Here is a 21,770-nt window from a genome sequence, read left to right on the forward strand (position 1 = left end):
TCCCTTTAGCAGCTCAGTTCTGCAATGTCTAATGCTCACTTACAGCAACCAGACTTCCTGTCATGGCCAGCCAGCAAAATGGGGATGGAATGAACTTCACAGGCCTGACACCCTACAGTGGCTGGTCAAAGTGAGTGTGAGATGGAGGTACTCCAGTACACTTTCCCCAAAGTCAGGTTGACACAGCAATGGTTTGGTTTTGTTTTGTTGCATAGAGCAGAATGTAAACTTTTATGGGCATATATGTAAATTGTACCTTATTCTTATGTCATTTGTGGAGGTGCCTTCTAATTTTCAATATGAAACCAGTAGCCATTTGAGATGTATGGCCTCTTGAATTCAGAGCTCAAACTGGGAAGCACTGTAACACGTTGCTCTGCTGAGCAATCCAATGAGAAGTTATAAATTTAATGGTAATTTGTTGTTGCTGTATGTGACAGCTCTGTGTGACCTGATTACATAAAACCCTGGGGGTTTAAAAAGTGCACTTCTCTAAAGCTAAATCCCCAGAGGACCCTTGGAAAGGTGCTCACGGGTGCTTTCTCAAGGTGCACCACACTGTTTCATCCTTGTGACTGTGTTTTCAGATCATTTTGTGGCTTATCTGTAATGACTTCTTGAGCCACTGAATGTCTCAGTAAACATCTTTGTTTGTATGAGCTGAATTACTTTCCCTACCACATCTATACTGCCATGCTGCTTTCTGCTTTCTTGTGACTTTGTTCTGAGAGAAGCCTCACCTTGTTCCTCTAGAATCACACAAGATTCACGTTCCATTGCTGCTCTGAATAAAGGAGGCTGTTAAAACACACCTTGTGTAGTTAATATTTAATTCTGCAGAAGTGAGAGCAGAGCCATTGTCCTCACTAACCACCGTGAAGTACATTTGCCAAAGGATACTAAAGGCGTTTTTCATTCACTGGGTGCTCATTTGCACATAGCCTGTGTTGAAGAGGGCAGTTTCTAACATGAAATCTTCTTTGGAATATTTTGTAATGCAAATTGTTGGGAAAAAGAAAAGTATTCTGAAATCTGGTTCTTCAGCGTGGAATGTTGCTATGCATACATACACATGAAAATGCAAATATATTCATAGAGAGAATGCCCATCCCATGTCTCAGTGCACAGCACCTGGGTGATCACAGTCCCTTATTTTCTTCTCTGGAACATTGCCAGTAATTTCCCTTTAGCCTTTTGAGGCTTACTGAAATAATGCTCACAGAATGATTTCTGAGTCCATAAGCCTCCTCTGAATCTTTCTGTAGGCTTTTTCTTCTCCTTCATTAAGTGCATTACTGAGCTCTGATCCAAGCATCATTTGTGGCCACAGGCACTGAAGGACTCCTGGAGAATTTAGGCTTTGAATCAGGAGTGTTATCTTAGAGGACTCTGTAGTCCATAATGGCAGACTTGGGTGAACTTCTACACTGTTAATCAAGACTTTGCTATCAAGGATACCTTGCTAGGTTGACAGTCTCTAAGGTTTTTTGACTTACTCGTTTATAAACAGTCTGCCTGTCTTTCCAGCCTAAAATTACTGGACTCAGCCAAAGGTGATCTGTGCAAATTTGCCTTCCTGCAGTGAATTTACATGGGCACTTGCAGCTCACAGAAGGTGCTCTGCTGTTGGCACTGACTGGTTTTCAGCAGGGGCTGTTCTCTAATCTGGGTGCTGAATGATTGTTCTCCCAACCAGAGGTGGGTAGTGGGTGATCACAGGGCAGACAGAGGCAGAACTTCTCCCTTTAAATAGCAGTGCTGGTTTGTTCTCTCCATCTGGGATGAGCACAGTGTTGTTGTGTACAATAGCATAATGTTCTTTTCAGTTCTCCTCTTCACATAGTTTTCTACCTGTGCTTACCTTATGTCTTGTCTTCTGCTCAGCTTGCACAGCACCTGCTGTAGTGAAATCCCAGTTCTGTTTTACCCTCTACCTCTAAGTGTGACTGAAGGAAATGTAACAGGAATTCCTACCTCCAAGAGTGTGACTGAATGTGATCACTGCTGCCAGGTTATTGGAGTGGAGATCAGTGGAGATGTGGAAGATCAAAAGTTTATTGTGAAATTCATGGCAATAAAAGAGCTCCAGCAGGTGCCCTGGAAGGCATTGAGCAATTAATCTGTGCAGTCTTTGGAAAGTAGCTATGTAGTAGGGTAATGATCCATTGAATTAACTGATTTGCCAAACAACACACAGCAGCAGGAGCTGAAGTTCAGAAGCTTCAGGCTCTGAACTGCCAGGAATACTGGACATCCAGATCAGAGCCTGAGACAGGATGGTAATTGAAGGTGCCTTGGAGTCCAGTCTTGTTAAAGAGCTGCTTGAGGGAGTTGTCAGAATAAATCGGTGACTGATGAGGCTGCCAAGGAGATCCTTTCAACCTGGCGAAATAACCACATGAAGGAATGGATGAAATGTAAACTAGTGTTGTGGGTTTTAGAGTGGCATTAGACTTCTTCAAACTATTTGGCTGGGGACTGAATGTGTTGGGAGTGTCCATGTCTGGCTGGATGCGAGTCAACTTCTCTACAGGGCATACTTTGGTTTGGGTTTCCTTGGGAAATGCATTCATCTTCTTTCACTTTTTTTGTGGAAATTGCACCTGCAAGTGTATCGGATTTGATCTGACACTGCAAGCTGCATATGTTCAGGTCTATGCTTTTTTTGGGTGTATCAGGTCCCAGGAATATGTGTCTGTGAAGCCAGGCCAGGGTATGTCTGCAATTTGCACGTGGCATTGAGGAGGAGGAGGAGGAGGAAGGCTCAGTGCTTGAAGGAAGCACAAAATAAGAGTGTCTGAAGTGCTGTGCTTGTAGTTCTGGCACAGGCATGAAGTTACATTTTACTTGTTCAGTGACAGATTGTGCTATAAAAAGTTCACAGTAAGTGTGTAACAGCTAAGTTGGTACAGTTGATTTACTAATCTGAGTCTGAAACATGTTGTAGCTTTTCCTGGCCCGTTCCTTTCTCGGTTCAGTTGGGATCAGCCACTGGAGTTCATGGGCATCATGTGGAAGGGGCCAGGTAACTCCAGACTACCTGGGAAGACCATGGAGCTTAGTGTGAGACCAAAATTTATGCTTGATATGCATGTTTCTCTTTTCTCTCTCCGATTTTCTGCCTTGGCTTTTCTTTCAATGAGATAGAATAATACATGCTAAATGGCACTATAAAATGTAATTAAGGTTATACAGGTAGTTTCTATTCATTTTCTGCAAGTGTAATATGTGTAATAACTGCAAGTGTAATAAATGAATCTTTGCTTCATTTATTATTTAAGCAAATGTAATGCTATCTTGCCAGACTTTGATAGGATGTATTTAATATGTTGCTAGAAAAGTAGAGGAATGTAAAATTTTGAATTTGAATGGGTTTTATGTAAATCTTTCTCTCTCCTCCTCTTCCCCCTGTTTTGTTCTCTTGCTGAACCATTCCTCTAGTCTTCTGAATGTTTAGCAACTAGGGCATAGTGATCTCTTTTTCAGAGACCAGTTGGAGAAGCAATAATGTGCTTGTGCACACAAAAATCCTTGTGCCTCAATGTATATACACACACATGCAGGAGAATGGCATGGCAGGGTTGAAAGACCTTAAGGCAAGGAGAACTGTAGTGAGTGTGAGGGGAGGCATTGAGTAAGTTTTGTATTATTTCAGAGGTCAGTGTGAGGTAACAGCCCCTGGAAATGACAACAGCAGTGCAGGTTGTGAAATCTGCTTTATCGCTGCTCGTAGTTCATACTTCGAGGGGGGCTTCGTGGTGTGGTGTTCATGTGTGGGGGTTTATAGGAGTCTGAAAGGAGTCACTTTGAAGTTAAAAGTGTGTTCTCTGCTGATATTAACGTGAGTTGGTGGGCTAAGATCAACTTTTTCAGATGGTGGCATTTAGGATGGTAATTTGGATACCTCACTAGGGGTCTAAGAGAGCCTCTGGATGGTAAGGGGATCAGTCATTGTTAGGAGCTTTTGGTTCTTGGTCATTTATAGCTGCAGCATGAATTTATTTTAGAAGTTTGCCTCTAAATTTAAGGCCCTTGGCCAATATGCAGATCTTAGGAGATGTTTATGTGGTTTGAGAGGGTGGCTGAGACATGAAGGTTGAGACATTGAAAACTCTACCTCGAGGCTAAAGATGCTTGGAGAAAAGAGTTTAAGAAAGATGTCTGTGTCCTCTGATTAGTTCATGTAAACCTTTGAAGTCTCGTTTTCCCAAAAGAAGTTGTTTAATGACTGAGAGAAAGGAGTATGGTGGAAAGTTTGGCCTGGGATACTTTGCTTCCAAGATGAGTTAATGTTTCATTATCAGGATTTTGTTGATGAACTTCCTTGCTTGTCTCTCCTTCCCATGTTGGCATCATAGAAATGCAGCATTACAACAGGCTGAAGCTTTACCCATTGTTCAACTCACCCTCTGTTGGCAGCAGTTGCTGTTTCATTGTGTTATTAACTGTCTTCTGTCACTGATGAGGTGCTCATTTAAAACAGGGTTTTTATGCTGTGTTATTCTTAATTGCATGGACAGAAACCCTCAGCTGTTTTCCTTGGATCTTGCTAAGTCTGATAAACACATTTCAAGAGCAGCCATGAAATGTTTTTCTTCGCACTTCATCCTGTAGCTTGTAAGACAAGACTGTCCACAAGTGGGAAGAGCTGTTTATTTGTCTGGTCCACAGGCAGAACAAAACCACTTCCTCAGTTTTCTAATAAGTATCTTATCTTGAGAGTGCACATATTTCTATTTCAGTGCTGTCTTGCTCCTGTTGTGCAGGCCTTGTAACAAGGGTTTGACAAAAAGGGAGCTGACTTGGGAAAGTGTGTGCCTGTGCAGTGTTCTGCTGTGCTCTGATGTGTACCTGTGTTCTCTAGAGAGCAGCAAGCTCAAAGTGATACAGCAGTTTATGTTAAATAACAGAGAGAGACATCTTTGGAATTGACCATGAGAAAACTCACAAACTTTTTAATTATTAAGCTCAATTTTCTGTTTATATTCCTTCTTTTTAAATGTTTTTCTTACAAGTGCCAGTGACTGCACTAGGTGACAAGATTAGCTGCTTACGGTATGATTTGTAACTTTTAGGTGGGTAAGGTAGAAGCTGTATCTTTTCTTCTTTGAACAGTTGTCATGGCAATTGGAAATCTCTCTTAGAGTTAATGCTGTCTGTGAAATCATATTTTCTGTAACCCAAAGGACCATATGTGCGTGCACGTTGTCCATGGACAGTGATAGTGAAATAATAAAAATACAACAAGTTATTTTTCTTCTTCTTCTAATCCTTCCCTAGCATTGTCTATTAGTCAGTAATATATTTACTTTTGGATTCTTGGATTGCAAGCTGGTGCAATTTGCATTTCTTGTGCAATACAAACCTGTAAGTTTATACATATAGCTATTTTATATGTGTGGGCATGCTTTGAGTTATTAATCTTACTGTTTCAGGCTCTGCAGTTGTACTGACTGATCGTTGTTTCCTTTCAGTGGATCTGATGGAAATAAAAGAAATTCGCCCAGGGAAGAATTCAAAGGACTTTGAACGTTGCAGAGCAAGGCACAGAGAAGAACACTGCTTTACTATATTTTATGGCACCCAGTTTGTCCTCAACACCTTAAGTTTAGCAGGTACTTTTCTTTGCTTCTTCTTTAAAGCTACCACTGAAAAAATCAAACACATTGATGAAACAGTAATGCAAAGAATACTGTGGTTTTAACTTCAGGAGTTCAGGAGTGCATCAGATGCTTAAAATTTGGAGATAGATCTTTTACTTGGCCCTCCTTGTCTGTGAACTGCTGCATTTTAATGTTTCACTTTCAAATAGTGCATTGTGCAAGTGTTATTTCTGATTTGCTCAATCATTTCTAGCAAGGTAGACTTTTGCTGGTTAAATATCTCCAGTAAGGTTTTCTACACTGAAGAGCAGAGATAACATTGTCCTCTTCAAAGTCAGCTTGTCAGCCAGAATATTGTCCTGGCATTTTAAGTCTGCCCAAAATGATTCTGGAAAAAATAGCCATAAAGGGTTAGACCACAGCTGTGTCATAGAAACTTTCCTATCACCTATGGGCAACTGGAGATTAATCTGAGAAAATGGAGTTCTAGTTTAGGTTATGTGTGTGCATGTCACCTGATAATAATAATATTTTCTAAAAATCTGCTAGGGCACCATAAATAAATTTCTAAGATGATAAATTGAAGAGATCTGTGAAACAGGGATGTTGTATCCTGTATCTGTGGAAAGGGTTGGGGCATTTCTTATTTCAGGTGAGATTATCCAGGCTCACAAAACCCGAAGAATTTGAAATGAAAAGGGATATAAATTCTTACAGTGCAGGCTGAATACAGCTTCTAACTAGCAGAGTTTACCAAGAGATTCCTCTTCTAAAAAGTTTGTAATGGATCCTTGGTTTAGAATCATGTAGACAATTTATTTGGAGTAGTAGCTCTCTCTGTCCTGAGCAAGAACACGCTTACTCATTTAAATCATTAAATTCATTTGCAAAATCATGATGTGAGGAAAGGGGAGTGCTTTGTAAGTGCTTTAATGCTGCCAGCTCTTTCTTTTTTTTTTTTTTTTAATGGAATGAATTGCTTATAGATTGCAGTACTAGAAGACAAGTTTTTTGCAGTCTGGCGCTCTCGAAATGAAAGATTGCTTGTGACTAATCCATTGTTAGAGGCTTTTAACTTTAAATAAGTTTTACCTTTGTTGACTGAAGTCTGTGAAAATTTTGAGTAAGTGGCTGTGCTTATGTGCAGCTGTGCCAGGTACTTAAGATTGATTTCCTCTAACAGCCCCCCCAGTCCCTCCTCTGTGGCACTTCCCAAAATAGGGCTCTGCCAAGACTTGGAAAACACTTGGTACCATGAGATATGTTGCTGTAAGGCTGAACTGCAGAACAACATGACATAACTTTCAATTAAGGGGGAAATCCTTTTCCTTGTTAAAGTCCTTTGTCGTGGTTTCTTAAAACAATATAAAATAACTGTTATTTAAAGGGAATGGTAGCTGTCATAAAGGGCAGAATTGTCTTGGGAGAAGAATTGCTTTGGCAGTGGTAGTGGGTGTTCTTTCTGAAATTGTAACTAATTGAAAAACATTTCCATGGGGAGCTGAGGCTGGGCTCTAGCTTCATCCTTGGGGCATAAAGCATTGTTTGAAAGTATGCTTAAATAAAATGTAATCTTCATCTTTTGAGAAACTGGTTTGCTTTGAAGGCCATTAAAAGAATTTGCACAGATTACAGCTCCTGTGCGAAAATAAATTTTCAAACCTGGTTTAATTGAAGAAAGCCTGCTTGAAATTTCAGAGCCTGGATGCTAAATCAGATGGGCTTTGCCCAGCTGAGGACTGGGATGTTCACATCTCATCCAAGGCTCAGAAAATTGGTTTCAGCTTAGCCAGTATTTTCTAGGGAAGGCTGTGCCCAGCAGGCAGTTCATCCTCTTGCTTCTGTTGGGTTGAAGAATCACCAAATGCAATCACGATAAACGATGTGGAGGACTCTTGTGGTGTGGGAAATGGAAAGGTGAACTAAATTTAAACCAAACAGGACAGTGATATACTAATTTTCAGGGCTTGTCTTCTAGTATTAAGCTGTGTAAGGAATTTTAGACCTTTTTTTTAACTCGTATTAAAATATGTTCTATATAAGCTACACCAGTTTTGTACATTGCTCCTATTCTTTTCCTCTTGCCTGAATTTATTCTGGAATAATCTGTTTAGAGGCCTGGTTAGGACAGACAGGAGGTGGTTATGTCCATCAAAAGCCAGTACATTGCAATTTTGTTGTAAGTTGCTTGAAACATAAGCAGCTTTATGCTGTAGCACTGAGTTCTTTTTCCTGTGCACTTCAGGTTGCTCTGATCTAGGTCCTGGGATTTTGCCCCTTTGGAGACAGAAGATAAGAAAATGAATTTTGATTGTGTTACTACAGGAGCTCAGCAATAGTTTCATAGTGCTTCTGCTGAGATATTGAAACTTTCCTGCTCTGATAAGCAGACTTGCAAAAGGAGGTATTTTTTGTCAGAGCTTCCTTACTCCCAAGTTTATGCTGTTTCTTATTAGTTTTATTATTGGAAACATTAAGCTATGCAATGAGATTTATCAAACAGAAAGGTTAGTCAGCAGCTTTGTATACTAGGGTTTATCTAAACATCACAAGTTATGTCTTGGTTTTGTAACGATTTTGTTTTGATGTTTCTCATAGTGTGTTACTTTTTTTCAGCTGACTCTAAGGATGATACTGATAAATGGTTGTGTGGCTTGAATATCTTGTATCAAGAGGTCATGAGTGCTCCCACACCTGCCATCACAGAGAGGTATGTGGACATACTTTCACTTTGAGAGGCTGGATGCTGCTGTGGAATTGAAAGGGGAAACTCTGAAAGAAATGTTTAAGTGGTGCTTGGCCATTACCCTAAGAACAGCTACTCTCTATTAGTGTATGATACTGAAAGCTCATATGGAAATTGTTTTGCTACATACACGCTCTGGAATCATGCTCTGCTTCATCCACTAATGCAAGGTTGCAGTTTACCTTGTTCTTTGTATCCAACCCAAAATCTCTTCATGAGATCACAAGAACACCTGGTGTACATGGGAAATTCAAGTGTCTTATGCAGCCACAGTAGGCTTGTTCCAGTAGTTGTCCATGTGTCCTGTGTCCTAGTAATTCCGAGGTACATTTTTGCAGTTTTTACTTTCTACTGGCCCCATTGTGTTGTGTGGCAATGTGATCGGCTGACTTGGAGGCTCAGGCTGAAAATGAACATTTTTAAGAATTATTTCTTTAGCAGCCACATGATGGTGAACCTGTGCCCTTAATCTTCTGAGGATGTTGCCCATGAAACTGCTCATTCTCAGACTGCCAGTTCTGGTGACAAGCTTTCAGTGTTGTCTCCATACCTGATTACTTTTGGTCACTGCTGGCATTGTCATTGTTGTTTATGGTCACTTCTGTTACCTGTTGTCAGGGTATGCTCTGCCCTCTCTTGCTCCCTGACCAAATTGTGGCCTTGACATTGATGTCAAACGAGTAATTCCTGTTGAGTCTGAGGAATACCTCAGCAGTGCATTCATCCTTTGGATCAAAATTGTGTGTGTGAATATATATTTACTGTTAATGCTGCTAACAGTATTTTACTGTGCACCTAAAACTGGTATGCACTTATGCATCTAACAGATCTTTGAGCCAGCAGCCTCAGCTGGCATAAATCATTGACTTTATGGAGTTACTCCAGTTTAGATTAGCTGAAGTTTTGGCTTGCTTTATCCACTTATGTTTTCACAGCTTCTGGTTGCTCATTCTTTTCAGTCCTGCCCACCCTTCCCCTTCCTGTGTTGTTTATATGACTTTTGTTGTTTTATTGACTTGAAAATGCAGTATTAAGCAGCAAAAAAAGTACATGTTTACAAATGCACTTATAAAACTGAATCCTTAGATGTATCTAAAGATAGGTATTTCTGTTGAGTTTTGTCTATGGATTTTGATATTTCATTGGCTGTATTTTCTTTATAATTCTTAAATTAACCTCTTTTTTTCCCCCATTTCCCCCCTCTTTTCCACAAGCTGGCTGAGAAAGCAGATCTATTCTGTGGATCAAAGTAGAAGAAATAGGTAAGAAGCTCTGTCTTTGTTCAGTTGTTTTTAGTGAACTTCTGTTGCAGATTCTAACCTGGAATAAAAATAAATAAGTAATTCTCTGTCCAAGATGTGAAATATGAGGCCCCTGAAAATGATATTTGCTCTTGATCTAACAACTTGAATTTTGCCATTTGCTGAAAACAAATGTGTTTGTAGCACTCACTCATGTTCATGTACATGAAGAAACAAATGATGAAAAATAAGTAGATTAAATTTTAACCTAGAATTACTCTGGCAGAATGAGGAAAAGTAGCTGTCATCTTCCAGTCTTACTGCAGAGATTGAGCTCAGCAGTGCAGGTACATTGGGTTGCCTGCTTTATTGAGGTCTTTGCCCCTTCATGGCCAAGTTGGAGCCCAGATGCTTGGACTGTATAACCTGCTGTGAGCTTTCTTGTGCCACCAGGTCTTCCTTCATTGCTGACCATGTTTGCATTGCAGTGACCAGGCTTTAACACAGATAGACCAAACCAGCAGCTGGCCTGGCAACCTGGGCTTGTCTCTGCCACATATTTGAACAGACCAAAGCAGAAGAATCACCTCTGACCTGGTGCTTCTCATGTGAAAGAAGCCTTGTGGGTTATAGCTCCCAGTGTGCTGTGTAGCTTCATGTGTTTTAGTTTCAGTGGCTGACTTCAGGTCCATGTTGATGTGGCTTTGTAGCTTTTGCACAGCGAAGGAGACTTCTTTTTTTTTTTTAAATCAATTCAGCTGCAAACCTCTCCTCAAAGTTGCCAGAAGTCATGTGATACTGAGAAAAATGTTAATCCTTCCTTCCCTGTGTGTTATTACTTTACCATGATTTTTCTCTTTGTCTGGAACATGCATTTTATTCTAAAGTGTAATTCAGTGTAGAAAAGTACGTGCTTTTCCTCTCATTTACACCTTTTCCTACAAGCAAACTGCAGTGTGGTGTGTCATTGTGTGAATGAGGCTGAGGTATTGCAGGAAATCACACCCTTGTGCACACAGCCTGTGGCACAGGGCAGGGTGAGCTGAGAACCATTTCAGAGCCATGTTTCCTAAACTGACCACAGTGGAGAAGGGAACAGTACCATCCTTTACTGGATATCCACTTGTTCCTCCTGATGTACTTTAAAAACTACCCTGCAATGAGAATGTGTTGTTGGGGACCATGTTAGGATAGAGCAGCTGTGGCTGACAGTAGGTGTCTGCTGAAGAGGTTTCATTTGTTGCTTTAGGGTCATTTCATCACTACAAGGCAGCTTGGTTGGGATCAAGGGGACTTGCTCTGTGGAGAGGGCAGTTTTTTGTTCTCTTCCTAGATGATTCATGCTTTTATTAAAATTCAGGAAAGGAGTTTGGACTGAGTTCCATTGTGTTTAGAGCTGCAGTTTCTAGGGAGGTTAATTGTAAAGGTTAGGCTTCCAGGCAAGTCCTGTTTCACAGGTGGAGTTGTTTCCAGTGGTAATGAAGTCCCAGTTCTTTGTTTTCACTTGCACTTGTCTGGCCATAGGAAATGGCTTGGTGTTTAGGGTACAGATGGAGTGCTCATTCTTGCTCCTAATGGTGTTTTTTTTCCAGAGGTCTGGCGACAAGGCGGAAAGCCAGGAATTTCCTGAGTTCTAATCTGGCTTCAGCATGGACTTTGACCAAGTTCCTTATTGCTTTGCCTCTTTCCCTCACTACACAATGGAGATGAGAGGATCTCATGGGGTTGCTGCTTGTATGGACAGTGTAGAATAGAAGTGTTACTTTCATCTAAGTGCTAATTGTTTTTGTTGCTTTTTGAGCGTCTCTGCTCTGACCCTGTGTTTGCAGGGAGTTAATGGATTATGAATTGCTCTGTAGGTCAAGGCAGGGTACCTCAGTCTTGTTTTGTTGGGTACTCTTGGTAGTGCATTAATGTTTTGTGGGCAGTAGGACCCACAGATCTTGTGCCTGTGTTCTCTTGACCTGCTGTCTTGCTGTCATCTAGAAAACTTGGGGTTTTAACTGCTGCTGATGTATCACTGGACATTCTGAAGCTCTGTAAAAAGGGTCAGAGGCCTGTATAAATGAAACTGGAAGGCAATTCTTTCTGGGAAGACTTGGTTGGGAAGGGAGTATGAGGTCATGTTCAGATGTTGCAGAAGGGAAGAGCCTTGCTCTGCAAATCAGTGTTACCATCTAAGTGAATAACAGCTGTAGAAAAGGGTTATACTAGTATAGAAAATAGTACAGAAAACTGAAGCTTTTTATTTTTTGTTTCAACTCTGTTTGGTATATCCTTTGTGTGATGTTTTCTGTGTCTATAATCCAGTTGCAGTGGGACTGGAACAGTGGAGGAAAGACTGCAGTTCATTTGACCATGTAAAAACATCTACATTTGAGCTGATCATCTAGATCTGATTAATTGCTGATGGAGAGAAATAGGTGTCTCTTTAACTTGCTTCTTTTCATCCTGATATGGATGTTCACATGAATTGAAGTGCCTGTTTCTCTGTGTCTACCTTGTTTCCATGTAGGTGTTATGTTTATAGAACTTTACAGGTATGTGAGATGAGCCCAACCCAAAATGTTTCAATAGTCACATATTTGTGTTGACAGAAAATATATGAGTAGCTGATACAATGAGATACAACAGAACTGTAGTGGTTTTACTATCTTTTTTTTAATTCTTCTTTTTTTCCCCCCAGTATCAGTCTTAGAGAGCTGAAAACTGTCCTCCCCCAAGTGAACTTCAAAGTGAGCAGCATGAAGTTCTTAAAGGATAAATTTGCGGTAGTTACCTGATTACTTAAATCTATTTGGAATTATCTGATAGATGTTGACATTTCTTTTTAGGACACTGTCTATATTTTTGATTCTTACCATGTACAGTTAAATATATTATGTTGGTTAATTTCTCAGCTTGGCTTTGCCTATAGCTAAGGCTCTAAGAAAATATGACATAAATGTTTCTTCTTTTCATTGTATGGTTAACTAGAGCAAACATTGGATTTTGAGCTTCAGTACAGTGCAAGTGCATAGGAAATTATTTTATCTTTAAGATAAAATTCATATGTAAGATAAAGACCTTTTTTTGCAATATGATCAATAATAACCTCTTTGCTCAAACTAAAGGTTGTTTCCTTTCCTACAGGAACTTTAAATATCCCCACCTCTTCCTGCTTTTAACTCTCCATCCTTAAAGCAGACATCTGTGCTTCTCCTTCTCTCAATGAGTAAATGCTCTCAGCCATGCTCTCAATGCTCTCAGTGCTCTCAACCATGAGTAAATGAGGCACTATTTATCTCTCAGTAATGGGAATGGAGTCAGAGTGCAAAATGTAAGGCCAAAGATGGGTTCTAGGAACACTATGTCATAAAGCAACATCTATTTACTTGTTTGTATTATGAAAAAAATGAATAAATTAAAAAAATCCAAAGTGTTTAAAACAAATGAAGTTGGAGTAGACCAGGATGTGTGAGAGGGTGGCAACTGGACTAAGAGTAACTTGTTCACTGTGCAAGTGCAGCTCAGGAAATTCTAAATTCACTGTGTGCTGCTTTCCATTGTAGGAAATAGGTGCTCAAAAGGAAGAGCTTACTTTTGAACAATTTCACTTGTTCTACAAGAAAGTCATGTTTGAACAACAGAAATCGGTAAGCTTTTCCATAAATAACCTTCATAATGTTCAACTGCTTGATCGGAATAAAGGGTGAGAGCTGATTATCTTTTTGTTTCTCTCTGTTACTGGTTTTCTTTTTCCCTCATTCTCGTACCAGAAGAAGGGTGTATTACTGTACTAGGTGTGTAGATAGCAGTCACCATCAGCAATTGGCATAAGAAGATGAATAAGTGACTCATGTTGCTTCTTATGTGTTGGTAGTAGAAATGTGCACAGATGGTTTTAGGAAGAAATTTTCTTGTGAGTGTGTTCAGGATGTACAATGCCTTTTCATGAAGCTTGGCTGATCTTTTTATTGATAGAGGCAGTTCCATATTCCAGATTACCAGTGGTGAGTCTGTTACAGGACACACATCAGGAATAAATGCAGTGGAGTTACATTTTAGCTAATTTAAGTGGGCACCTGCCTAACTACTGTTTCCATGCATTCACTGTACAGATTCTTGAAGCTGGTGTAAACTGCATACATTTAGTGACTCTGAAAGATAGGAACCCTTTTAAACTGTGTGAAAGCACATAATTTGAAATTACTTGCATGAATGTCTTTGACTACGTGCTTCTTGTCAATTCAACTTGCATATACTGAAATGGAAGCTTTGATAGTTGAAGTTAGTGCTGGTTTTTTGGCAGTAGAGCTTGTGCTGTTTAAAAGTGATGTTGAAATCATGATGAAGTGATAAAGAACCTAAATTTACTGTCAGGGTTTTGGTTTTGGTCATGAAAGTCTTGTTAATTAGCTTAAGCAGAAAGCTGAAGACTAAAATACACAGCAAGGAGACTCTCTGACTTCCTTAAGCTCTCATTATTGCCCCTTGTGAATCATTTCAAAGAAACTTCTCAGTTTGCTTAACAAGTGCTTTGGATCAGTAGATAAGTTTCCTGCAATCTGTAACGATGCTGTGCCAAGCTGGAAGCAATTTAGTGTTTATATTCACATGAATAAATGTGATGGATGACACTTAATTCCAGTTTTTCTGGGATATCAAACAATAAAAGCTCCCCAAAACTTTGACTGTGTGTTTTTTCTCATGCATTCAATTAAAAATGTGTCTTGCCAACTTGTATGCAACTTCTGTGGAGTAGACAGGCATTTATTTCCCCTTCCCAAACCAATGGACATAAATAGATGGACTTAGATAGAAAGTTGCATATTCTTTTATTATTTTTATTTTCCTCATTTTTTTGTTTGTTTTGTTTTTTTGTTTGTTTGTTTTAAGATCCTTGATGAATTCAAAAAGGATTCCTCTGTGTTCATTCTTGGGTGAGACTCTTCATTTGTATTATTTTTCCATATTTCCATATGATTGTAATGCTGCAGGATTGCTTTTTAGTTACATCACTGTTTTGTTGTTGTTGTTATTGTGATGCTTTAGTAAGTGAAAAGAAATTATACACATTTTTGCATTCAGAAAGGTGAACTTAGGTTGGAAGTAAGTCTTGAACATAATTTGATGAATGATTTTTAGTTTCTGACTACAAAAATGGCATGGACTTGAACAACTGAATTTGCCTATCCTCTGATTTTATGAAGAGCTGAACAGAACTATGGAAGGACCATTTGATGCAGAAATTTTAACTTCAGTCTGGAGAGTGGTGTGGTGCACAGGCTTTGCCTAGACTTGAGCAGAATGCTCAACAGCTTCTGCACCTTTCTCTTGGTGGACTTGAACATTTAAGTAAGATGTGTACAGCATCAAAAATAGGTCACAGGCATTGCTAACCCTTTGACTGTGGACTACAACAGTTTATCCTGGGTTTGAATATTACACTAACAGGTTAAGAAAGTAACTTAAGTTTGCTCTGAGTGTACCAAGGGTTTTTTTTTGCCCTGGGTTATGTCATATGAATTGAACTTTGTGAGACTGCTTAAAAGCACAGATTTATCAAGGGTGGGTAGGTTATAATTACCTTATTGGTACCACATGCTGCTGCATTTGTGGCCTACAAAAGGGAAATCAGTTATACCACTTTTCCTTGGTGCAGCTTGATGCCTCCTTTTTCAGAAGGTTTTGCTCTATCACAGGGGATCATCTAAACATTCCACAGAAGGAGTTATTTGTGGAAGTGTGGGTCTGTGATATTTTAAAAGAACAATGTCCCCATTTGCCTCAGCTGAACTTACCAACACCCCTGTCAAGTGAATGCTGCTCATTTGCTACACGGCAATGAGCACAGATTTTTACTTTTTCCCAGTGAATTACTGTTAAGATACATTCAGTAGTCCTGGAGGCTCAAAATGCAGTAACTGGATACTACAATGCTACAAGCCTACTCTAAATTCCATTGAAGTTATATGAAGTTTCTTGGTGGTGGCAGCACATTCATACTGTAAATCCAAGACACAAATCCATATCATCTTCTGCTGTAATATCTGAACACACTTGCTGTCTTATTTCTTTAACCTCACTTTCTCTTTCTTTTTTTTAAAGAAACACTGACCGTCCAGATGCTTCAGCAGTTCACCTCCACGACTTTCAGAGATTCCTGCTACACGAGCAGCAGGTGGGAAGGTTGCAGAAATACTGAGTTCATTTTCCTTGAGATTGTCTCACAGAATTCTGGGCTCATTAAAAAGAAATGTGATGTGTCCTAGAATATGATTGATTTCACTGTAATACTGGGCCTTGGAAAGATTTCTCATTTGTTGCCATTGAAGCTCACAAGAACTATTATTTTTCATCTATGTAAAGCCTCTGAAGGTGCACCAGAGGACAAGAAGGAGGACAAAGTAGATAAGGTTTTAACAGGCCTCCACTTAGTCATGTAGATAAACAGACAAGGTTAGAAATAAATGCTGGGTGTGTGTCAGAGATGGTTGCCTGGCCTGGTTACAGCTGTCAGCAGAGGTGCACCGTGGTAATGCCTTGGCCATGGCCCCGTTTTAGCAGCTCTCATAAAGCTGCCTGCCTGCATTCCACTCAAAGGAAATTTTTTATTGAATACAGCCAGTTAGATGTCCCGTGCCAGCAAGCGGATAAGGATGGAGGCAGGGACTGGAACTGTCTTCATGGGTTTTTATGGTGTTACTTAGCACAGACTCCATGGGAAAAAATTGTATGAGATTCGCTCGGCGCTGCTGAGCTCCAGGTTTGCAAATATGGTTGAAAAGCGAGACTTGCACTTCCTGTATAAGCTTGCTACTTTCTTTTTCTCTCAACTGCACTGTGCTCAAAGGACATTCAGATTGCACTTAGAAATGAGAGAGTTTATAGTGAAGCAATGTCCAAGGAGGCCAGCTTTTTTCTGTGTGTCAGTGCATATATGTACTTAAGTAGTGTATATCTTCTGGACCTCCAGTCCGTAAATGTACTTACATGGAGATCTTATTCTTCCCCCCTTTGACATCATAAGGGAAACCCTTAAGACATGTGATTACAATAAAATATATTGTATGAGGCAGATGAGAAAGAAGTAAATCACTTCTGTAGGTCTCTCTGTTCCTTGTTTGATTTTTATATTGAATAACATCACTTCTAAAGTTTTTTTTTTTACTGTATTTTTATTATCTGAAGGAATCTTGGGCACAAGATCTCAGCAAAGTCCGAGAACGAATGACAAAGTTTATTGACGACACTATGAGAGAAACTGCTGAACCTTTCCTCTTTGTTGATGAGGTGAGATAATGGTACTTTGTAGTGCTTCTCATGCACTTCTTCTCTTTCACAATATTTTCATTGGATGGCAGGTCCTGTAGGCCTCTCTTGCTACATTGGTGGCCTTCTTTCAGTCTTGTATGGTATAAACATTTAAATTCTCTCTCTTTGTATTGTAGTTCCTTGCTTACCTTTTTGCAAAAGAAAACAGTATTTGGGATGAGAAATATGATTCAATAGATGTGCAGGATATGAATAATCCTTTGTCCCACTACTGGATTTCTTCCTCTCATAACACGTAAGTTACCAGAAGTCCTGCTGTCTATCCCTATTATACAAACCTAACACCTGCTAGGAGACAGTAAATTATGCCAGAAATGTACTGTGTGGATGTGTGAAACCTTCCTAAAGTGTGATGTAAATGTGCTAAATAGAGTTTGTGGGACTCCTTTTTCCCCTTCTCAGAAGATCTTTGAGCTTTTGAGATATAACCGAGCTCAGCTGCCAGAAAACCCAAACCCTGAACCCTGTTACAAAAATAAAGAAGTATTGAGTTGAAACTGTTCCAGCCTCTCTGCCTTCAGAAATATAAGTTACTAAAGGAGCTTCCCTTTTTTTCCAAGCACCAACAGCCTTGCTGAGCTCCTATCAGCATTAATTGTACAAAGGATGTGATGATGAGTTTGAACTGTCTTCAGATGAAAGGGATTTGCTCATCTAGCAAAAATGAATAATAATAATAAAAAAAAAAGATGTAAAGAGAGGGAGGAGAGATGAACAAATAAAGTATTGCAGGGAATGCAATAAAGTGGATATGGATACAGCTTACAGGTGTATTTTGAAGTATGAGGTGTGGTATCACTCTAAATACCCTCCACATCCCTCCAACATGATCATGCCTGAGCATGATGTGGTTTAGGTGTGATTCAAAGCTCGTGATTTGCTCTCTAGAAGCGTGTCAGTTAGAGCCTGTTGATGTTTATATTGAGGCTTTAACCTCCTAGAATTCTGTCCATTCAAAAATCTGATAACATCAGGTTCAGCAGAGTTTGGTTCTTCCATCACAATTTAAAAAAAAAAAAAATTAAAAAAAATCAACATATATTCTCCATTACAGGAGACAGAATATTACCCAGTGAGTGAGTGAGAACTGGGTGAAATGGACTCCCTGTCTTTTACCTTTTCCATTTACTCCTTAGATACCTGACAGGAGACCAGCTTCGAAGTGAATCCTCCACAGAAGCCTACATCAGGTGCCTTAGAATGGGATGTCGATGTATTGAGTGTGAGTAAAGAGCTTTTGGAGTAGTTTGTAACATGCTGTCTGTACAAGTAGTGTCCTCTGTTTACCAAGAAAGAAAAAAGAACCGAAATCAAGAACTAGTTTGTTTTCTGAATTTGAAGTTAGTCATATAAAGAACACTGATTCCCTGAATTGTTTTTCTGATGTCCCACTATTGCCCCAGTCACTTCCTCTGATTCTTGTTCCCTTGCAGTTTTCAGAAGGTCTTCCTAAATCTCCTCTCAGTGTATACCAAAATTTCAATCTTGAATCTATATGAAAGCTTAGGATTTAAACTGGAGCACTTGTGTAGCATAGATACATAGTTTATTTGCCTTTACTGTAATACAGACAAGCCTAAGACACAGAGATTTTTATGATTTGGTGCCATTTGTCATCCTGTTCAACTTGCTTGTAAATCAGTTGATGTCTTTTGTGCATTTGTTCTCCATCAGTTGTGAATGCATCTTATCTGTGTGCTTGTGTTCCTTATTGAAAAGTTTAATTTATTTCATGTTATTTTACCAGTTTCTTCATAAAATAGGTTCTATTGCCTCTTCAATTTGGCTGATGCAAAATGTATCTCAAAGTAGAGTTTCAGGGTCAAAATCAACAGAAGACATAAGCTCTCAACTTGCCACTTGTTGAAATTGTATTTATCCTTGGAAAATTATTCTAACCTGGTAGACTGACACAGATTTGCCAGAATTTCTTGTTCCAGATTCCCACATAATAATGCTTTGGGAAGATTTTATATTGTATCATATTTGTCTTGCTCTTACTTAAATGAGCTCAGTTTCCTCTGGGAGAGGTATAAATTCATGTAATGGAATATTTTATTAGAACATTAAAGTCTATGAATCAGTATGTAGAACACTGAAGTTTTGGATGTATTCTTTCTACTAGAGTGATTTAAGGAACTGTTTGGTCTTTTCCTTCTTCCACTGTTTGTCTTCCCTAGTGGATTGCTGGGATGGTCCTGATGGGAAACCCATCATTTACCATGGATGGACACGGACAACAAAGATCAAGTTTGATGATGTAGTACAGGCAATCAAAGATCATGCCTTTGTTACATCTGAGTAAGCTTTGTTTGATTTTTCCTTCAGCATTTTTTCATAGCCCTTTCTGAACTTATTTGCTCTGTAATCTAGAGCAAAAATGACATCCAGTAGTCTTCATTATTGCCAAATGTGGGTCTTCCCAAAGAAGAGGTTTGGGCTAGATAGCTCCACAGGTCCCTTCTGACCTTAGTGATTCTGTGATTGCACATCTCTTATTATTTGTTGAGGTCTGTCTCTTCCTTTTGTCATCTTGTTTGCTTCAGATATTTTCTTTCATCTGGTGGGTGAGGGAGGGTGTTGTTTTCTTGGCCTTGCCAGCTGTAATAATAAGAAATTGTCTTCATTCACCTTGTTTTTCTGCATCAAAGATACCCCGTCATTCTGTCAATTGAGGAGCACTGCAGTGTGGAGCAGCAGCGACACATGGCCAAAGTGTTCAAGGAGGTATTTGGGGATCAGCTTTTAGTGAAACCTGTAGAAGCCAGTGCAGATCAGCTCCCATCACCAACCCAGCTGAAAGAGAAAATCATCATCAAGGTAGGCTTGCTTTGTGTGCTGGGAGATAAAATAGGAAAACAAGAGCGGGAGTCAGAAATACTATTTCTCAGACTGAAACTGCAGTAGAACCTTTTTGAAAGGCAATATTAGGTAAAGAATATGAGAGCTGTTCATGATTTCTTTAGTAAAACAATAATCACTTTTGTCCATGCTGCAGTTTTCTGAGTAACAGTACTGCATCCTCTGTATTAAACTTCTGAACAGAAGAAATAAGGGTAGAAAGGTAGAAGCATCCAGATTATGTCAGTCTGGAAATAGTAGCACGCCATTATAAGGTGCAAAAGTTCTGTGCTAAAGTTTTTGGGTGGTTTTTTTGTTCCCTCCAGACTGTTTGTTGTTACCTTGCAGAGCACAGAGGGGACTGGCACAGGCACATGATTAATAACATGACAGATCTGATTTAAAGGGAATTGAAAACTCCTATGAGTGTGCACAAGAGAACATCCATAACATTCAGTGCTGTCTAAAAGAGCACTGAAGAGTCTTTAAATAGATCAGCACCTGCCAGTGAGCTGGTTGTGTTGTTTGGCTTTTGTTTGGAAAATGTTGTCAGTAAACAGTCAGAGGCAACTCCTGCTTTACTGGCCTGTGAGATTTTTCAGATAAGCCTGTCAAATTGAAATCTACCAGCAGTAGGCTATACAGAACTGAAAGTGGTTGAGAACTAGATATGAGACAATCTCATTATTAACTGCAGTTAAGTAATTGATATTACCTGTGGCCCCCTGAGATACTGGTTTTTGTGAGAACTCTCAAGAAAGTAGAGCTTGGCCGCTTTTTCTCATGAAAGATTTCCCTTGTGCTCATTTTTCTTGTAAAAGAGTGAAATCCCCATTTATTTTAATTCCCTGTTTTTTCATTTTGTTTTGACTTTTTGTTCCTTATGACCTGCTCTCTGCAGAAGGATTCTTGTTTTATCCTTATTTCTTGGTACGTGTCACTTCATGTTTTCTGTTCTCTAAAGAATGGCGAAATTTTATAAAACTAGTTGTTTCTTTATTGCTTGAATGATACCTCTGCTAGTTTCTTAACCTTTATATGAGATCTAAATTTTAAAGAAAGAAGTTCCTGGTGTTCCTTGTAGGACAGCTGCTGTTATGGGAATGACAGAAAGTGGCTGTGCAATAACTTCCAGTAATACTGAGTGTGCTGAAACATTAAGAGCAATTTTATGTGTGATTCTCTGCAAGTGTATGAATGTGATGGGGTTTTTTGTTTTTCTGTTTTTTTAGCACAAAAAACTGGGGCCAAAGGGAGATATTGATGTGAACTTGGAAGACAAGAAAGAAGAAAAGAAGCAGCAAGGAGAACTTTACATGTGGGACACAATAGAACAGGTATTATTTCTGACATTTGCTGGTTTGTTACTCAGTTCTGTAATATTAGAAATTTGCATGAATTTTCTTAGTATTTGTGTAAGTAATATTGCCAGTTGAACAGGTGTGGATGAGGGGAAGAAGGTATTTTGTTTATTGTTACGCTTTGTTTTGAGATTGTGTTTTCCCTCTTTCTTGTTAATGGTTTCAATGTCTCTGAACTTTCAGAAATGGACTCGGCACTACTGTGCTATTGCTGATGAAAAGCTTTCATTCAGTGATGATATAGAACAGAATGCTGATGAAGATTCATCAAAGGTGATGGCTGTGGTTTATTGTTTAAGCATGTTCTTTTTATTCTCTCAGATTGTTTCAGTGTCTACACATGCATATTTTTTTAACCCAATGTTGAAATTATAGAGGAGCCATGTGAGGTAAAAAGTGTGGAGATAAAACGTTTATAAAAGGGTCTTTGCCAAGGTTAACTCCAGTTAACCCTATTTCTGATAAAATAACTTTCTCCCTTGGTTAATTGAGGACTTTCAAAGATGAGTACAAAGACAATTAAATACAATTTTGGTACTTATCTGCTAATGATGACATGTGCACTGACAAAGTCTTTGGAGTATTATTGCTATTCTCAAACTAAACAGCATGAACTAATGTTTGTTGTGTTACTAACCCAGCACACCTCTTACAGGGGTTC

General features: G+C 39.2%; 1 protein-coding gene across 1 annotated transcript in view; it reads left to right on the plus strand.

Annotated features, from left to right (window-relative positions):
• The window catches only part of PLCG2 (phospholipase C gamma 2), a 77,015-nt gene that overhangs the window by 32,202 nt on the left and 23,043 nt on the right, over positions 1-21,770 (plus strand). The window contains 14 exon segments of the mRNA XM_064670935.1: positions 5,475-5,615; positions 8,220-8,313; positions 9,564-9,611; positions 12,277-12,361; positions 13,142-13,225; positions 14,469-14,512; positions 15,681-15,753; positions 16,764-16,865; positions 17,024-17,142; positions 18,044-18,129; positions 19,088-19,208; positions 19,559-19,727; positions 20,981-21,085; positions 21,293-21,382. Of these exon segments, the coding sequence (XP_064527005.1) occupies positions 5,475-5,615; positions 8,220-8,313; positions 9,564-9,611; positions 12,277-12,361; positions 13,142-13,225; positions 14,469-14,512; positions 15,681-15,753; positions 16,764-16,865; positions 17,024-17,142; positions 18,044-18,129; positions 19,088-19,208; positions 19,559-19,727; positions 20,981-21,085; positions 21,293-21,382 (1,361 nt within the window).

This window comes from Pseudopipra pipra, chromosome 14 (genome assembly GCF_036250125.1).
Source record: "Pseudopipra pipra isolate bDixPip1 chromosome 14, bDixPip1.hap1, whole genome shotgun sequence".
Taxonomy (NCBI): Eukaryota; Metazoa; Chordata; class Aves; order Passeriformes; family Pipridae; genus Pseudopipra; species Pseudopipra pipra.